A 17,866-nucleotide genomic window follows, 5' to 3' on the forward strand; every position below is an offset into this window, starting at 1 on the left:
CGCCGCCCCCTCTCGGGGTCCCCTTCCAGAGACCCCTCCCCAACAACCCCTTCCCAGCGCTCCTTTCCCGCCTCCTCCTTCCTGGGTCCGCTTCCCGGCGTGCTCTCCCCAGCTCCCCTTCCCCGGAGACCCCACTCCGGCTCCCCTCACTGGACCCCACTATCCGGGTCGCCTCCCCGCGGTCTCCTCCCCGGAGGCCCTCCCGGGAAAGCCCTCCGCGGGCTCCCCTGCCCCGGGACCCCTCCCCGGCGCCCTCCCGGCCCGGCGCGCGGCTACCTGGATCTCGTGGATGCGGCTGAAGCCGTCCCTGCAGAAGAACTCCACCAGGTTGGCGAGGCTGCGCGGCCCGGGCATGGCGGCGAGGCTGCGGGGCCCCCCCGCGCGGTGCCCGGCCCCTCCGTCCCCGGCCCGCGCCCCCGCCGGGAGCCGCGCGCCCTCGGGCTGGGGCCGCCGCGGGGCCCCGCCGCCCAGAAGCCCGCCCCGCGAGGGCGCCGGCCACGGACGGGCCTGCAGGACCCGCGCCCGCAGAGCCATCGAGGCCTCCGATTGGCTTGTTTGCTGAAGCAATGTTTGCCGTCTGGGGGCTGCCCCTGGGCTTGCTCCCCTCCGCTTAGCTCGTTCGAGCGGCGCTGGGCACTCCGCCGCCTGGACGTCGGTTCCCGCAGGCCGTTGTTAAAGGGTCCCTCCCCCAAGGGCTGGGAAAAAGTCTGACTACACTGCGGGAGAATGAGGCTCTTACTGTTTTTTCTTCACATCACATTAATTCATCACTTATGCGTTCTTTGAAACCACAGTTTTAAGGTCAACCCCACCTCCAACCGTGGCCAAAAAAAGGGGAAAGTCTACTGGAATTTTAAAAATGATTTCCTTCCTTCAGAATTACTACTGAAGGTATGCTAAAGAAATCTTACTGGTCTTTTCTGTATTTTAGAAACAGTGCTTTATGACTTCAAGTTATACTATTGTAATTCAACATTCAAAAAGGAGAATAAAAATGTTAGACGCCTTTGCATATGATTCACAATATTGTGATATGGCCACATTATTATTTTGCCACAAGATTTCATAATGACAATGGGATTTCCATGTTCGCTTTCACTGGGGATCATCACTTGTATTCCGGCACACTACCCGAAGTATGTGAGGGCTGAGTGATTTTGCTTTGAGCATGTGGAATTTCTCCGGGTCTCTCACACGCCCTGGTCCTGTTGCACAGTTAAAGAAGCGAACCCGGCCCTGCGCGGTGGCTCACGCCTGTAATCCTAGCACTCTGAGAGGCCGGGGTGGGAGGATCGCTTGAGCTCAGCAGTTCGAGACCACCCTGAGCAAGACTGAGACCCCCATCTCTACCAAAAATAGAAAAAATTATCCAGTCAACTAAAAATAGAAACAAAAAATTAGCCGGGCGTGGTGGCTGGCACCCACCTGTAGTCCCAGCTACTCCCAGCTGCTCTGGAGGCTGAGCCCAGGAGTTTGAGGTTGCTGTGAGCTAGGCTGACGCCACGGCACTCACTCTAGCCCGGGCAACAGAGCGAGACTCTGTCTCAAAAAAAAAAAAAAAAAAGTGAACCCACCTCCACACAGAGGGAGGAGAAGCAAGTTTGCCAGCATAGGTTCAGCTTGCAGTGTCTAGCTGCAGGGAGGCAGTGGCCAGCAAAGGGAAAGACTTGGCATGGGAAAGGCAAGAAGGGTGTCCTGTGGTTTCAGAGAAGGGAACCCACATTCTGAGTTAGCAGCTTACCAACTTGAACTCCCCAAACCAAGCACATTATTTAAAGACTTCATACAGTTGATACTCGTGCGTCATAAAACTTTTTTAAAAGTCCACAAACAAAAAGTATTTTTACTAAATATAACATGTTTAAGTTTTAAAGATGGGATCTTGCTATGTTGCCCAGGCAGGACTTGGACTCTGGGCTCAAGCAATCCTCCCACCTTAGTGTTAGGACGGCCTTGACTCTCCCAATTTTCTAATAACATTTGAAGATCAATCCTCTGAGCTCTCTCTCTCTGCTCTCTCTGCTGTTTCTCTCCCAAGCTAGCAGGCACACTGCTGGGATTCTGTTTTCACAAACATCCCAAAAGAGCCAAAAGAAAGGAAATGTACATCTTTCTCTCCACATTCACCAGCTCACAGCCTTTAGAATTTGTTTCTACAGCCTAAAGGTGTTCCTGAGAAGCTCCCAGACCAGACAACTGGGGATAAACTCCAGGCCTTTGTTTCCTGCCCAAAACCACATCTCAGGGGCAAAAATCACATCCCCTGGGATAGGCCTGACTACATTTCAGAGATAACCAAGTCTCCAGGAATGGAAGAAACAAGAAAGACGGACAACTTGATATCTCAAGACTGCCTGCTAATTACTGCACAACAATTACTATTTTTCTCTTTGTCTCCATAAAAGCAGCAAGCCACTTGTCCCCACTGCTAGCATCTCCCTTCTCTTTCTTTGGGATGCCATGCCGCCGTCTCCCTGCTCTCTCCCCCCTTCTCTCTCTCTCATTCTCTCTGTCCTTCTAAAGGATAAAATAAATTTTACTTTTATATCTTAATCTCTGTATGAGAAACCTTTCTCCACCCAGGCTGGAGTGTAGTGGCATGATCATAGCTCACTGTAACCTCGAACTCCTGGGAGTGAGCAATTCTCCCACTCAGCCTCCGCAGTAGCTAGGACTACAGGCTGTATGACCACGCCCAGCTAATTTTTTTATTAGTGTTTTATTTTTGGTTAGTAGTTTATACCTTTACAACTCTGTTAAATCTACATTGCATTTGATTAGTAAGTACTCACCAAACTCTTATTTATAAGGATCCAAAGAGTGAGACATTGAGCCTGCCTTTAAGGAGCTTATAACCTATTTGAAGAATAAAACAGGTGCACAAATACAAACCAGATTACTCTGTCTCAAACCTGGTACCGAATATGACTGGAATTTGTGGGCAGGAGTGATCCCATCTAGTTAGAGGGTCAGAAGAAGCAGGGGCAGAAAGACCTCCTGAAGGAGGTGGCATTCAGGCAGGGACTGGGGACAGTGCACTCAGCAAGCAGGAGTGGGCAGTTGCGGCTGCAAGAGGAGGATGATGAAGAAGGCTGATAACCTTGCTCTTGGAGAGTCTTTTTAAAGTTTTGCAAAGGTTACTGGTTCCACTGGTCCTCAGGAACAAAGAAGTCATTAAAGGACCACATATGTCAAAGTCAGTTCAGTCCGTTCTGGACAGGAAACTGGTAAACATAGATACATAGCAATTTAAAATGCAGCTAGTTCTCTATTAAGGCTAATTAAGAAAAAGACTGCTATAAAGAAAGGAAGGAAGAAGAGGAAAAAACCACAGAGAAACATAACGAGGAAGAAAGATTTAAACACACAGGGAAGCAAGATTCCACGGGCTCCTTTGCTCTCTCTGTCTTGGGATATCATCTCTGGTATTTCCAAAGTGAGTTTTCATAATTAGAGGTATACATAAAGATATCAGTCTTGACATTTGTCTAAAGGTCTAATGACATTAAGCAGAAGACTATTTTAGCGTCTTGGTACATTGGTATAAATGATCAGTCTGAAATTCTGCAATAGAACAGTATAATGTTTTCTTATTACTGTTTTGTAGCTAATTAGTATTAGTAGAAAACATATATAAACCCAGAAATAGAAAAAATCATTGTGATTGGAAGAATTTCTTTTACCGTAACGAAAAAAAAATTATATAGGCTGTGGGGAAAGTACCCACCATTGTTAATCTAACAAGAACATAGTACGTGGCTGGATACTTTCTGGATAGTCTTTGTACACACAGGTAACTTACTTTGGTTTCTGTCCAGGGTTTTTGTGATGAATATTGCCTTTGTAATTTAAAAAATTATTTAAAATAAAAGTAAATGATTCTCATAGCTGTCAATAGGGGAAGTCAATGGGGAGGAAACAAAGGATAGATTGTTATAAGAAGTCTTAAACATAGGTAAAAATAACAGAAGAAAATATTTTTCCAAAATAGGAAAATATTGTGCATTACTTTGTTCCTTTCTCCTCCAGTGAGCAAGAGAAACAGGTGAGATTCTGACAGGCGGGCGCCATTTGTCCCCATCTGACCTGAAACCAGGAGATTTTGTACAGATGTTTTCCCTCAGGAAAACCAACTTGTTGGCAGGAGGTAGGGAAACAATGAGCTGCCCTTCCCCAACACCACCAACAACAAGAAATACGGTTGTCCACTGAAAGTTAAATGAATAAAGTCCACACATAATAAATAACCATCTGTGGAGGTGAAACCAAGAGATAGTCTTTAGCACCTCCCGGAACTCCAGTCCAGGCGACCGGAGTCAAGCACTGGGATGCAGCTCGCTAGGCAAAGCTTAGCGAACTATGCAAATTCTTGCAACAGAACGGGGTGATGAAACTGGCCCTCAGAAGAGGGAACTACTGTATAAGACATGCTAGGAAGCAAGGCTCTGGCTTCTGAAACCCAGATCTGCCCGTCGTGGTGGGGCAAGAATGCTCTAGCAACCTTCCCTGTGGTCTTCGAGAAATTCTCTCCCCCACGCCAGCTTCCTGTGCTCCGATTTCATGCCACTGCGTGGTTTCAGTTTAAGAACTAATGGCGTCAAAAAGCAAAAGAATGAATGGTATGATCTCATTCCTTCCCCAGACCCATCAACAAAAAGGCGAGACAGAAAAAAAACAAAGCACAGTTATGTCGGAAGACGGAACTCAGAGACCTCAAGCCATGTTCCCTGGGAACCAGGTGGTGCTACGTGAGCCTCGCTGACACCAGCCACAGCAGTCCTGGTTAGCTGAGGCAGAAAATGAATCTACTTCTTCCCACAAAGGAGTGTGGACATTCTCCAGTGGGATTCGTCAGCCAGCAAAGCCTTAGAAGCAATTTTTAAGCTGCCAAAAAAGCTCTAACTTTCCATGATGAAAAAACTATCATTTCCACTGAACAGCTTTATAAAATATTGGTCTCCACTTTAATAAACACTATTGCGCATCAGGCATTATCCTAGGCACCCCGTAATCCATGTAGTTCTCACTGTTGCCTTATGACGTGGGTGCATAACCTTTGTTTCATAGATGAGGAAACAACCTAAAGAGCCCCCCTCAAAAAAGTTAAATTCATGCCAGGCGCGGTGGCTCACGCCTGTAATCCTAGCACTCTGGGAGGCCGAGGCAGGTGGATCGCTCGAGGATTGTTCGAGACCAGCCTGAGCAAGAGTGGAGACCCCGTCTCTACTAAAAATAGAAAGAAATTATCTGGCCAACTAAATATATATATATATATATATATATATATATATAGAAAATTAGCCGGGCATGGTGGTGCATGCCTGTAGTCCCAGCTACTCGGGAGGCTGAGGCAGGAGGATTGCTTGAGCCCAGGAGTTTGAGGTTGCTGTGAGCGAGGCTGACGCCACGGCACTCACTCTAGCCCGGGCAACACAGCGAGACTGTGTCTCAAAAAAAAAAAAAAAGTTAAATGCATAGGAGCATAGTTAACGTATGAATCCAAAACTGCTTCCGAGTTTTATATACCCTTCCCCGCACCTCCGCACCTACTCTGCATACAGGGGAAGAGAATTTCAAGTAGGCCATGCGTAGGGCACAGTGCTTCATAGCACTCACCACCTCCTAGGCACGAATGATGTGACAGAAAGCGAGGAATGGGACACTGGAGTGGATTCTGAGAGGAAAGCGCGTGTCACCGCAGGAGGCTGCAGCAGAGGACAGCTTGTTTGCCCACTGCCTGCTTTGGAAACCCCTCTTCCCCTGTTCCATTGCTGTCCTGGCTGCTCGCAGGGGTTTGGATGGGCCTGGCTGCCCGTGGCCCCCAACCGGGTGGGGTCAGAGTCCTCCATGGGACTTCTGTTAGAGCAATCAGTCCAGACACTCTCCTGTTTGGGGACTGCAATCTGGAAGGCCCCTGGAAGCCCTGTCCCACCACATACAGAGAGACCATCTGGCCACAGAGAGCCCTGACACACTCATGGGAGACAAGGGTGATCCAGCTATGCCACGGGGATCCATCACCCCCTCTGTGACTTTTCAGTTTTGTGAGTCAGCACATTTTTTTCCTACAAAGTGACATTTGTCTTGGTGGCTCAGGGTGTGGTCCTCAATCTTGCCGATTCAGAGATTGCGTTCTGTGAGAGCCTCACTAAATTGGCCTTTCCAGCCTATTTCCTCCCTGTGGACATTGGCAAGTTGCCCGGTGAGCCCAGCCCATACTCTTGACTGTCACAGATCTGTAACCCTTTGACTCTTTACCGGGCTTCCTTGTTTACGAAACAGTTCTGCAGTCCGGGTCTAGAACTATGAACATCTTGAGGGCTGGGACTGGGTCTGACTGGTGGCTGGACTCCCCCAAGCCAATGTGGAGCTGGCACAAAGTGACACTCAAAAACATTTAAGAACAAATTTCTGTTTGAGTCAGGAAAATAAAGAAATCCAGTCCCTGCTACCAAGAGAAATAAACCACAAAACACCTACTTGCCACGTGGAAACTTTTCTGCAATGGTAAAACATGATTTTATTTATTTTTATTTTTATTTTATTTTTATTTTTTTTGAGACAGAGTCTCGCTCTGTTGCCCGGGCTAGAGTGAGTGCCATGGCGTCAGCCTAGCTCACAGCAACCTCAAACTCCTGGGCTTAAGCGATCCTCCTGCCTCAGCCTCCCGAGTAGCTGGGACTACAGGCATGCACCACCATGCCCAGCTAACTTTTTCTATATATATTTTTAGTTGTCCATATAATTTCTCTCTATTTTTAGTAGAGACGGGGTCTCGCTGTTGCTCAGGCTGGTCTCAAACTCCTGACCTCGAGCGATCCTCCTGCCTCGGCCTCCCAGAGGGCTAGGATTACAGGTGTGAGCCACCGCGCCTGGCCTAAAACATGATTTTAACTTTAAGCAAATTACTTTGTGACCTCACTGTCCATCAGACAGAACTGTTGTCTTAGTCTGTTCGGGTCACTATAATATAGACTGGATAGCTTATAACAACAGAAATTTATTCCTCCCCGGCCCGGAGGCTGGAAGTCTGAGATTAGGGTGCCAGCCCCTCCAGATTGCAGGCTGCCAACTTCTCGCTGTGTGCTGACTTGGTAGAAGGGGCAAGTGAGCTCTCTGGGGTCTTTTTCATAAGGGGACTGATCCCATCACGAGTGCTCCACCCTCATGACCCAGTCCCAAAGGCCCTGCCTCCAGATGCCAACACCCCGGGGGTTAGGATTTTAACCTATGAATTTGGGGGGACACAAACATTCAGACCACAGCAGCTATGGTGCAGACTTTGCCAAGGCCTGGGTGCCTCCTTAGATCATCCTGCAGGTGTAGCCCGGAGCCCTGTGGGGTTTGTCCTCACCTCAGCCCAAGAAGCTCCGTGGCCTGCTCCCATGTGGAGGCTGAGTGAGAAATCCAAGGTCAAGGCTCTGGTGAGAGCCTTCCTGCTGGTGGGGACTCTCTGAAGAGTTCCAAGACAGAGCAAAGTAACACAGGGCAAGGGAGCTGAGCATGCTAACATACTTGCTTAGGTCTCTCTCTTCATATAAAGCCACCAGTTCCACCCCCGTGATATACCATTAATCCATCAACCCATTAATCCATTAACCCATGAATGGATTAATCTGATCCAAGCATCTTTTAAAGGCCCCACCTTTCAATACTGCCACAGGGGATTAAGTTTCCCACACATGAAATTTGGGGTCATATTTTAACCATAGCAGTGACAACAGAATTAAACTAGAAATCAATAACAGAAAATACCTAGAAAACTCTAAAATATTTGGAGATTAAACAACACACTTCTAAATAACTCATGAATCAAAGAATTCACCAGAGAAATTTAAAAATATTTCAAACTATGTAAAAATTAAAATGCAAGTTATGAAAAATTGTGGGATGCAGCAAAAGCTGTACTTAAAGGGAAATTTATAGCATTGAATGCATATATTAGAAAAGAAGATCTAAAATCAATCATCTAAGCTTCTACCTTAGGAAACTAGAAAAATAAGAGCAAATCAAATCTAAAGTGAGGAGGAAAAAAGTTCTAAAAGCTAGAGAAAGGAAAAAATAAAAGTAAAAGCAGAAATTAATGAGGTAAAGGATTGAAAAATAATAGGTCCAATTAGTAAATCAAAATGTTTAATTTTTGGAAAAAATATAAAAATAGACAATGTACTATCTATATTTACTCAAGAAAAAAGGGAGAAATTACAAATATACAAAATAAGAAATATCAAATGGGTAAATAACCATTGAAACAGAAGATACTTTAAAAATCCTAAGGGATCACTTTTCAGATCTGTAAGAAAATATTGAAAACCTATATGAAGTGTATAATTTCCAAGGGAAACAGAGTTTGCCATAACTGACCTCAATTAGGGATAAACAGTTTAAACAGACTAATTCCCTGGAAGAAACAGAGAAAATTATCAAGGAACTTCCACATAAAGAGAACAAAGACTTGATGGCCAAATCTTCAAAGACCAGATAGTCACGGTACGTCACAAATTTTTTCCAGAGCATTGGAAATGAAGAAAAACTTCTTAACTCTTTTTATAAAAGTATAGCATTGACATTTAAACTTGATAAAAACAGTAAAAAAAAGAAAATTATAAATATCACTTATGAACATTGATGCAAAATTATAAATAAAATACTAGTCAACAGAATCCCAACACCACACTATGAAAATGATACAAGATAACCAAGTGGAATTTATTCTAGTAATACACATTGATTAAATATTAATAAATGAACTAACACACCATATCTACAGATCTAAGGAGAAAAATTATATGTTTATTTCCATAGATGCTGAAAAAACCTTTGACAAAATTCCCCAACCATTCCTATTAAACACACTCAAGAAGATAGGAATTCATTCTTTTTTTTTTTTTTTTTTTTGAGACAGAGTCTCACTTTGTTGCCCTGGCTAGAGTGAGTGCCTTGACATCAGCCTAGCTCACAGCAACCTCAAACTCCTGGGCTGAAACGATCCTTCTGCCTCAGCCTCCCCAGTGGCTGGGACTACAGGCATGCGCCACCATGCCCGGCTAATTTTTTCTATATATATTTTACTTGGCCAGATAATTTCTTTCTATTTTTAGTAGAGACAGGGGTCTCGCTCTTGCTCAGGCTGGTCTCGAACTCCTGAGCTCAAACAATCCGCCCACCTCGGCCTCCCAGAGTGCTAGGATTACAGGCGTGAGCCACCGCGCCCCGCCAGCAGCAGGGTTTTTGTTGATGTCCTGTATTGGCTTGAGAAAGTTTCATCCATTTCTGGTTTCTTGAGAATTTTTATCATGAAATGACGTTGAATTTTGTCAAGTGCTTTTTCCACCATCCAGTACATGATCATGTTGAATTACTGAACTGATCGGTTTTCAAATGTTAAACCAAACATCCAGTTCTGGGATAAAATCCACTTAGTTGTGATATATTATCCTTTTTATGGATTTTTGAATTCAATTTGCTAAAATTTTAAGAATTTTTGCATCTATCTTTATGATACAGAGGGATATTGGTCTATAGTTTTCTTCAAGTGTCTTTGTCTGATTTTGTTATCAAAGTAATATTCTCTTCATAGAAGGATTTTGGGGGGAAGGGTGTACAGGTAGAGTTGTTAGTAATATTCACATATCTTTTTAATATCTGTGTAATTTGTAGTAATGTCACTTGTCATTCCTGATATTGGTAATTTGTGTTGTCTGGATTTTATTCATCTGTTCAGATGAGTAGTTTCAGTTTCGTATTTCTGTATTTGCTGTTTCCTGCCTCACTGGTTTGCTGCTTTGGTTTCATTCCCTCGTCCTTTGCTTGCTTTGTGTTTCGGTTGAGCTTCTTTCTCTAGTTAATTGAATTGGAAACTGAAGTCATTGATATGAAATCTTTCTTTTCTACTATAATTTAATGCTCTCATTTCCCATTAACTACTGCATTGGTTGTATCCTGCAAATTTTGATATGTAGGTTTTTGTCCCGTGTCCTTTTTGTGTGACGGTCAGTCAGGTGTGGCCACGAGAGGAGGCAAAGGAGAGGCTCAGGAAAGCACGCGTGTTACAGTCGCAGGTCCCAGAAGCGGGAGGCGCAGGCCAGACCAGCCGAAGCCGCACGGTGGTCAGCGCGCCAAGCAGGAGGGAGGGAAAGCCCAGGCTAGACCCTCTCCTGGGGCTTCCTCAGGAAAAACAAGGCAGGATCGGAAACAGGACTGGCCGGTGGAAATAACTTTGTTGGGCTGTAAGCTACAGGGGTGGTCCCCACCTGTCAGACCCTTGGCACTGGGATGATTAAGACAGAGGTCTGGCTCTGGGTTGCTTGCTGAGCACATACATCAAAGGCTGCTCCTGGCTGGGCCCTTGCTACCTCTAAGCCCAGGCTAGGCCCAGGAGTGGCAGTCTGTCACCAGCCAGAAAGGGTTTTAAGATGTCAAAATATATAATGTACAGACAATAAAAAATATAAATACAGTTTTCATTTTCAAAGGATTTTCTAACTTCCCTTTTTTTTGTTGTTGTTGAGAATATCACATTGTTTCTGTATTATGGTTCTCAAGAAAAACCAACACAGAACCAGTTAAGGTGTACACACACATAGAGGAAGAGATTACGAGGGATTGGCTCCCATGATTATGGAGGCTGAAAAGTCTGCCGTCTGCAAGCTGCAGGCCCAGAAAGCTGGTGTAATTTCAGCACAACCTAAAGGCGTGAGAACCAAGGGAGCCAGTCGTGTCAGTCCCAGTCTGAGCCCAAAGGCCCCAGAATCAGGAATGCCGATGTCCGAGGGCAGGAGAAGATGGATGTCCCAGCTCAAGCAGATGAGCAAATTTGCACTTTCCCTGCTGTTTTGTTCTATCCAGGCACCTCCGCGTTGGTGAGGGCCACCTTCTTTATTGAGTCTACAGATTCAAATGCTAGTCTCTCCTGAAACACCCTCACAGACACCCAGAGATGATGCTTTCCCAGCTATCTGGGCATCCCACGGCCCAGTCAAGTTGATACCTAAAATTAACCATTGTATTTTCCAAATATATGAGGGTTTCCCAGAGATTCTTCTTTTATTGATTTTTAACTTGATTCCATTATATAGCTTCTATGGCCTGGCTCCTTTTAAACTTATTGGGACTTATAGGGCCTGGAATCTGTTTTATCTCAGCAAGTGATCTGTGTGTACTGGAAAAGAATGCTTATTCTCCGGTTATTGGGTAGAGTGTTCTATAAATAAATGTCAATTAGGTTAAGTCAGTCGACAGCACTGCTCAAGTCTTGTATGTCTTCATTGATTTGGATCTCCTTATTCTAGAAATGTACAGAAAAAACTCCTAGAATGAGTGAACTTAGCATGATTGCAGAATATTGATATGTAAAAATCAGTTATATTTTTACATATTAGCAACAAATATTTGGAAATTTAGAGAATAAAAAGAAACTTGTTACATGGTATCAAATAAAAAACAAATCCGGACTTAGTACAGAGAGATTTTATTTGAAAGGATGATGGCAAAGGGGTGAGGCAGAGCGGACTACTGTAACAGGGAGAGTGTACTGAAACAAGCTGTGTGTCTGCAGGGCTGGGCAAAAAGGGTTTTCTTTTATAGGGAGGAGGAAACGAGTAGAAAGAGGGTGACAGGAAGTGGGAGGAGTCCAGTCTGTTCTCAGGAGGGGCTGGAGGCAGCGGGTGGGCCAAAGTTCAGGGGCCTGGGTGAGAAGAGAATCTTAACTGAAGTTTAGTTCACAAGCATTTGTTACAATGGATAGGTGGGACAAGCAGTTTAGCTGATCATTTCTGAAGTGACGAATGGGTATCTGGGAGGTCTGTCTGGCCTCGTCTGGCCGAGGGCAGTGTTCATGGTGCAGGGAAGGGGAAGGGTGGTTCTTTCCAATAAGCTGTTTCCCAAAACACAAACAATGGGGGATTCCTTTAAACATCTGTTTTCTAGGATCACAGAGCTCAGGTAAAATTCAACATTGTTAATTAGCAAGAAAAAAAGGCCAGAGATGTGAAAACTCAGGAAGTGCTTGGTATTGTGATCTTACGCATAAAGGTGTGACAGGAGATGAGGCTCTGCAAATAATGTCTTATTATCAGGCTTGAACTTTGGGTGCCAGCCTGTCAGGGTCAAGTGACGGGCACTTTTGCAGGTCTTTGTGTGCATACCCCTGCACGCGGGCCTCGGGTCTGGCTGCGCAGGGCCCTCTCCTCCTAACGGGGGACCCCACTGCACTTCCCGGGGTCTGCACTGACAGACTGGGTAGCTCCCTGGCAGCACCAGCTACTGACCAGACTAGGAGAGTGTGTTTGTCCCCAAAAAGGCTGCTCAGACTAGTGGAATGGGGGGAGGTGGCTCTTGCTCCTGGTGAAAGAGAAGCCGTCTTCTCTGGTCCAGATGTGCGCAGCTGACGACGCAGGAAAAGGGAGGCCGCCGCTGCTGAGCTGCCTCTACCTGGAGGCCTCGTGTGGCACAGGGTGTCAGCCCTGCCCAGGTGTGCGCACTGTTTGCTATTAGAATGAGCAACTGTTTCTGGCCGGCTGATGCCTTGCCCGTGTCTGCCTTCTATGGAACACCCCTGCCCTGCCCGTCTTCCTCAGCACCTTCCAACAAGAGAGCAAAGGCCCAAAGCCATTTTTAAGAATAAAGGAACCAGCCATTAAAGATTCAAGGGCAGTAAACTGCTCTTAGAAGAGGAACCCAGCTTCCCAGCAAGATCTACATCATACTTTGGGGGAGAAATAAGAGACTGTGCCCTCCAAGATGAATCATCAGGAGCTGACCCTGAGGGCGCACGGCTGTGTCTGCTGCGGACAAGCCTGTAGGGCAGCCACGGCCACTGGAAAGGCAGGCAGCTGTAGCCTCAGTCCGAATCTGCCAGGGCTAAGTGAACAGGGACCTCTGCCAACTGTCCAGCTCTTCCCTCCTGCTGGACCACCCTCTCCTCGCTTCCCGGGCCTTCCGTGCCTACGCAGCTTCTGTCCTGGGGTGTGTCCTCGCAGCAGCTCCCTGGCGGTGGGATCATCTCCTGCCTCTGACTGCCACAAGCCGGGCCCTGGTGGAGCTGGTCATCCAGACACCCCTGCCCACGACGAGGCACAAAGCACATCCAGAATGAAAAGTGGTTAAATGCTCATTTTGGTTTATTCAGGAGAATCTTAAGATAAATATGCCTTAAATATTACAAATTTTTATATACAGGAATAACTCACTTCCCAATGAGTTTGAAAAGACCAAAAAAAACATCGTCTCCCCTCCTTTTTAAGGCCTGGATGATCCCTGAAGGCGGAAGCAAGCCCTTGCTGCGTTTCCCGCAACAGTCGGCAAATGCTGAGCTCAGATCAGTGTGGCTAGTGTCAGTGGAAAGTACGTGGATGTGCGGAGAAAACGTTACCCTGAAAACCCCTTTCCCACGTGGGTGCCCAGCACTCAGTCTTCCACTAAGTAACCCACGGGGGCATCATTTCCTAAAGCGCTTGAAAAGCGGGTGCACGTGTTTGGCAGGAGCCTTGCTCCGGGACGAGTGGTACTCCATGTACACGGTGTCATCAGCCCCGGACATGGAGCTCATGGTGCCAAAGCGTCGCGACGCCTGCAGGGGAGGGGGAGAAGTCAATCCACTGTGAGTCTCCACGGGGAAGAGAGGCTCCTTTTATGACGTTCATAATCATCATAAATTTTATACAAATTTAATACACATTATGTTTAAATAACTTACTGATCACTTACTATGTCTCAGGCACTGTTCCAAGCATTTAACATTTATTTACATGTATTATCTCATCTAATCCTCACAACTGCTCTACGCCTCAATCTACAGAAGAGGAAACTGAGGCACAGAGAAATTAAGTAACTTGCCCTAGATCACACGGCTCTGAAGGAGATGGGATTTGAACCCAGGCAGCCTGACTTCAGACTCTCTGTTCTTAAACATAATGCTACAATGCCTTGCTTAATGACAATTTCTGAACAGAATATTTTTAACAGAGAAGACCCTTCAAATCTCCTGAGGTACCACCACAAGGCTTTGAATTGAGTTGAAAGCCAGAAAGCCCTGGGCCTAAGTCTTGGCTCCGCCTCTCGCTGGGTGACCCTGGGCAGGGAGTGATGTCTGCACCTCAATGACTTCATCTGCAAAAGCGTAACTGCATCTGCCCTGAGATGGGGCATGAACAGAAATCCTGTAAGTTAAGGGTCTGACCCAGAGCCTGGTGCACCACTGGTAGCGGATTACGCGCCAAATATGCAGCCAAGCACTGAAGCAATGCCTTCCACAGCCTGGCCTCAGGGGACCCTATGCTGTGAGGACCCGTCGTCACCACAGGACCAGCGAGAGCAGGACGCACTCCTGGGCTGCCCGGGAGAGCGCCCTTCTGCGGCACGAAGGCCCCGGGCCTTGGCCCAGCTGCTGCTCTAACACCACCCGAGTGTCGAAAGCACCTGACTGAAGTGCACTTCTCTCCTGGAAGGGCCTGGTCGGAATTCTCCTACCGGGCTCTCATTAATTGTGGCATATTAACATTTGCCTGGCACATAGCAGGCACTCAATTAAGTATTTGCAAAATACATGAAAGGCTGAGCATTTTCAGAGAACTCTTAAATTTTCTCAAAGTAAGTACTGAAGCTACCGTGGAGTTGCTTCTCAGAGCCATCTTACGGCTGGAAGGCTCAGCTTTGTCACTGAGGAGGGGAAATGACTCCCCCGAGGCCCAAAGTGGCAGCCCTGGGCCTGTCGTGCTCCACTGTGGGCTCCAATGTCAAGGTACTAACAAATCTCGTGCCAGACTGCTGTGAGCAGAGCAGGAAATCACTGACGGCCACCGTGAGCGCAGCTGCGGACACAGCACATGCAGGACGGGACACACCAAAAGGGGAGCAGGGGCTGTTTCTATTCAACTCACCTCCACATTTATCTGTGTTTTCCAAGTTTTTCAAAAAAAATCCCACAGGCCCATACACACACAGGACTATGTGCATAAACGTGCGTCTACAAACGCCGTCCTCGGGAGCACTGCCGCCTGGAGCCCCTCACCTACTCACTCACCTGGCCGGATCTGGAGCCGAACTCCCCTGCCACCACCTCTTCCTCAGCATCCAGGTCAGTGGCTGCCAGGACTTTCTGTAAGAGCTGCTGCTGCTCTTCTTTCGTCGAAAACGCCAACTCTTCCTCCTCCATGCCAGCAAGCTTTGTGATCACCTGCGAAGCCCAAACCAGCAAGGGTGTTCCCTCCTGTTCCCTCTGCCTTGGCCCTGCCCTGCCTTCTGGGTCCACTGCTCTGGCCCAGCCAACCAGGGGTCCAACAACGGACAGCTCCTGTCTGGCATCCTGGAGACCAGCATCAGGACCTGCCTTTAACAGCGAGCTTGACTCATGATCATGAGACGGGGAGGTTAAGGAATTCCAGAGAAATCTGCTTCCAGCACACAGCATCTAAATGATCCCGTGTAGAAGATCAGTAGGCATCTTAGTGACTTTAAAGACTCCTTTGGGTAGCTTTCCCATCTTGCACCAGGGAAAGGAAGGGACAACAGACTGAAAGGCTAAGGCTGCAGCCCTTTGGAAGGGCCCTGCAATCTGCTGCACTCAGCACCCAGGGCTTCCAGTAAGAGTGAGCACTTAATGACAGGACATTGAGAATCTCCTAAAATTTCAAGAGTAAGATAAGCACGGTGGAGACTATGGGGGTAACTTACTACAAGGCCTTCCTGTTCACTGCAGAAAGCCTGGGTTGATTATGTAAGGGGCGTGCCCCTCTCCAGTTCTCACAGTGTTAATTCAAGGAAAACTCCTATAAGTAAGGATCTGACTGAGTCCTTCGGGTGGCCAGGGATCTGGAAAGACAGGGTACACGTGTGTCCCGGCCTGACCACTCCAGGGTCACGACTCTGGGAACTCTAACTGCTGCTCTCGGTGGGCAGCGCTGATGATGCAGCTCCAACCAGCACAGACAACCAGGAGCTCGTGCGCCTTTTTGCTGAGTTCCCCTTTCAAAGAACTCAGAGCAGCTCTCTCTGCCTTGGTGACTCTTGTACCCTCACGGTGCTCTGGGAATCAGGTGTGAGTGCCGCTGTCAGCACAGGCTTTACAGACAGAGAAAAAGGTCACGACGCAGATCTTCGGGAAAAGTGGACTCAAAACCCAAAGCCCAAACATCCTGTCCTCTAGCCCAGCAGGAGAGGTCTGAAAACTGTCACTGCCCCTGGCTAAAAGAGGAGAGGCCAGACAACCCTGTCCTCCTAAGGTTAAAAATGGGAACGCTCACAAATTCATAAAAAGACACAATTAAAAACATATCTGACAAGGCAGACTGTGGTCTTTCACAGTCAAGGACCTGGGACCTGGTGATGGCTTTTTAGTGGATGACGGGGGGAATTTTCTTCCTTGCTTCTAGAACCCTCCACCCACCTCTTCAAAATAAAGCCCTTTGGGACACTAAATCCTGACATAAGCTTAGTATTTGTGTCAACAGGAAAGAAAGCAAATGCCTCAGCCAATGAAAGCTAGCCAAAGCTTTAGAATTTCCCAAGTTATTCAAACATCTGGAGGCACACCCAGGCCGGGAGCGGACAGCTGACGAAAGGAAGAGCTCTCCCAGCTTCACCCCTGAGGAAGTAACCCCCAGGGGTTCAGTTCACACAGTGCTGGACCCAGTGCCGGCCACAGTGCCTTGGCATCTCAGTCCTACCAGGCTAGTACATTTCCCACCAACAGCCGACACTGCCCCCAGCAATTTGTGCAGAGACGAAGGGAGTTTGAGGCAATTCCCCTAATCCCCTAATGTTCTGTGCCTGCCTGAGGTTTGTCCCAGGCTGCTGTTGACAGTGGCCCTCACTTCTCCTGGAGGCTGGCAGACCAAAAACATCTTGGTCCTAGTCTGACCAGAGGCCAAATCAATATGTACCTTAAAGCTATAACCTTGATCTACCAAGAATCTCTGCCGCTTGGTTGAGTAAGCCATTTCCTGTGTGTCCTGGGACACCAGCGAGTAGAAGAAGGCATTGTACTCCTCTGCAACCATCCCTGTGGGGAGAAGGTAAGAGAAGGCAGGAAAGAAGACAACATGAGACATTAGGATGCCAGGAGCTAAAGGTCCCAGGCTCAAAAGCAAGCACTGTAGTGGGAAAGCTCAGCAGTCAGGGGATGATCACCCGGACTTTGCACAGAGCTGTATCAAAATAAAAGCCTTTTCTGCTTCCAAGGACAACATCAAAAAACCGAAAAGGCAGTCCACAGCATTAGAAAATATTTGGGAAGCATTTATCTGATAAGGGACTTGTATCTAGATTATATAAAGAACTACCACAATTCAACAATAAGACAAATAACATAATTATAAAATGGACAAAAAATCTGAAAAGACATTTCTCCAAAGACAATATACAAATGGCCAATGAGCACATGAAAAGATGCTCATTAATCATCAGGGAAACGCAAAATCAAAAGCACAAGGGGTATCAGCCTCACCCCAACTAAGATGGCTAGAATCAAAATGACAGATCATTACACTTGTTGTCAAGGATATGGAGAAACTGGAACCCTCATACACGGCAGTGAGAATGCACAATGGCACAGCTGCTTTGGAAAACAGTCTGGCAATTTATCAAAATGTTAAACACAGAGTTATAATACCATATGACCCAGCAATTCCACTCCCAGGCATATATCCAAGAGAAGTAAAAACATCCACACGAAAATTTGTACATGAATTTCATAGCAGCATTATTCTTAGAGCCAAAAAGTGAAAACAACCCAAATGTCTATCAGCAAATGAATGAATAAATAAAATGTGGTATGTCCAGGCAGAATATTATCTGGCAATAAAAAAATAATGAAGTACTATACATCCTACAATGTGGATAATCCTTTTGAAAACATTATACTAAGTGA

At 46.6% G+C, this 17,866-nt stretch overlaps 1 protein-coding gene across 3 annotated transcripts in view; it reads right to left on the reverse strand.

Annotated features, from left to right (window-relative positions):
- Positions 1–13,099: 13,099 nt before the first annotated feature.
- ERCC3 (ERCC excision repair 3, TFIIH core complex helicase subunit) overlaps positions 13,100–17,866 on the reverse strand; it is a 31,352-nt gene continuing 26,585 nt past the window's right edge. For 2 of the 3 annotated variants that reach the window (XM_045558828.1, XM_045558827.1), the window contains exons 13-15: positions 16,881–16,999; positions 15,023–15,175; positions 13,100–13,570 (exon numbers count right to left, since the gene is read on the reverse strand). In XM_045558828.1, the coding sequence (XP_045414784.1) occupies positions 13,439–13,570; positions 15,023–15,175; positions 16,881–16,999 (404 nt within the window). In that variant the 3' untranslated portion in view covers positions 13,100–13,438. Of the gene's footprint in view, positions 13,571–15,022; positions 15,176–16,880; positions 17,002–17,866 lie in introns of those variants that run through there. The other variant, XM_045558829.1, reaches the window with a different exon arrangement.

This window comes from Lemur catta, chromosome 8 (assembly GCF_020740605.2).
Source record: "Lemur catta isolate mLemCat1 chromosome 8, mLemCat1.pri, whole genome shotgun sequence".
In the NCBI taxonomy this organism is placed as follows: domain Eukaryota; kingdom Metazoa; phylum Chordata; class Mammalia; order Primates; family Lemuridae; genus Lemur; species Lemur catta.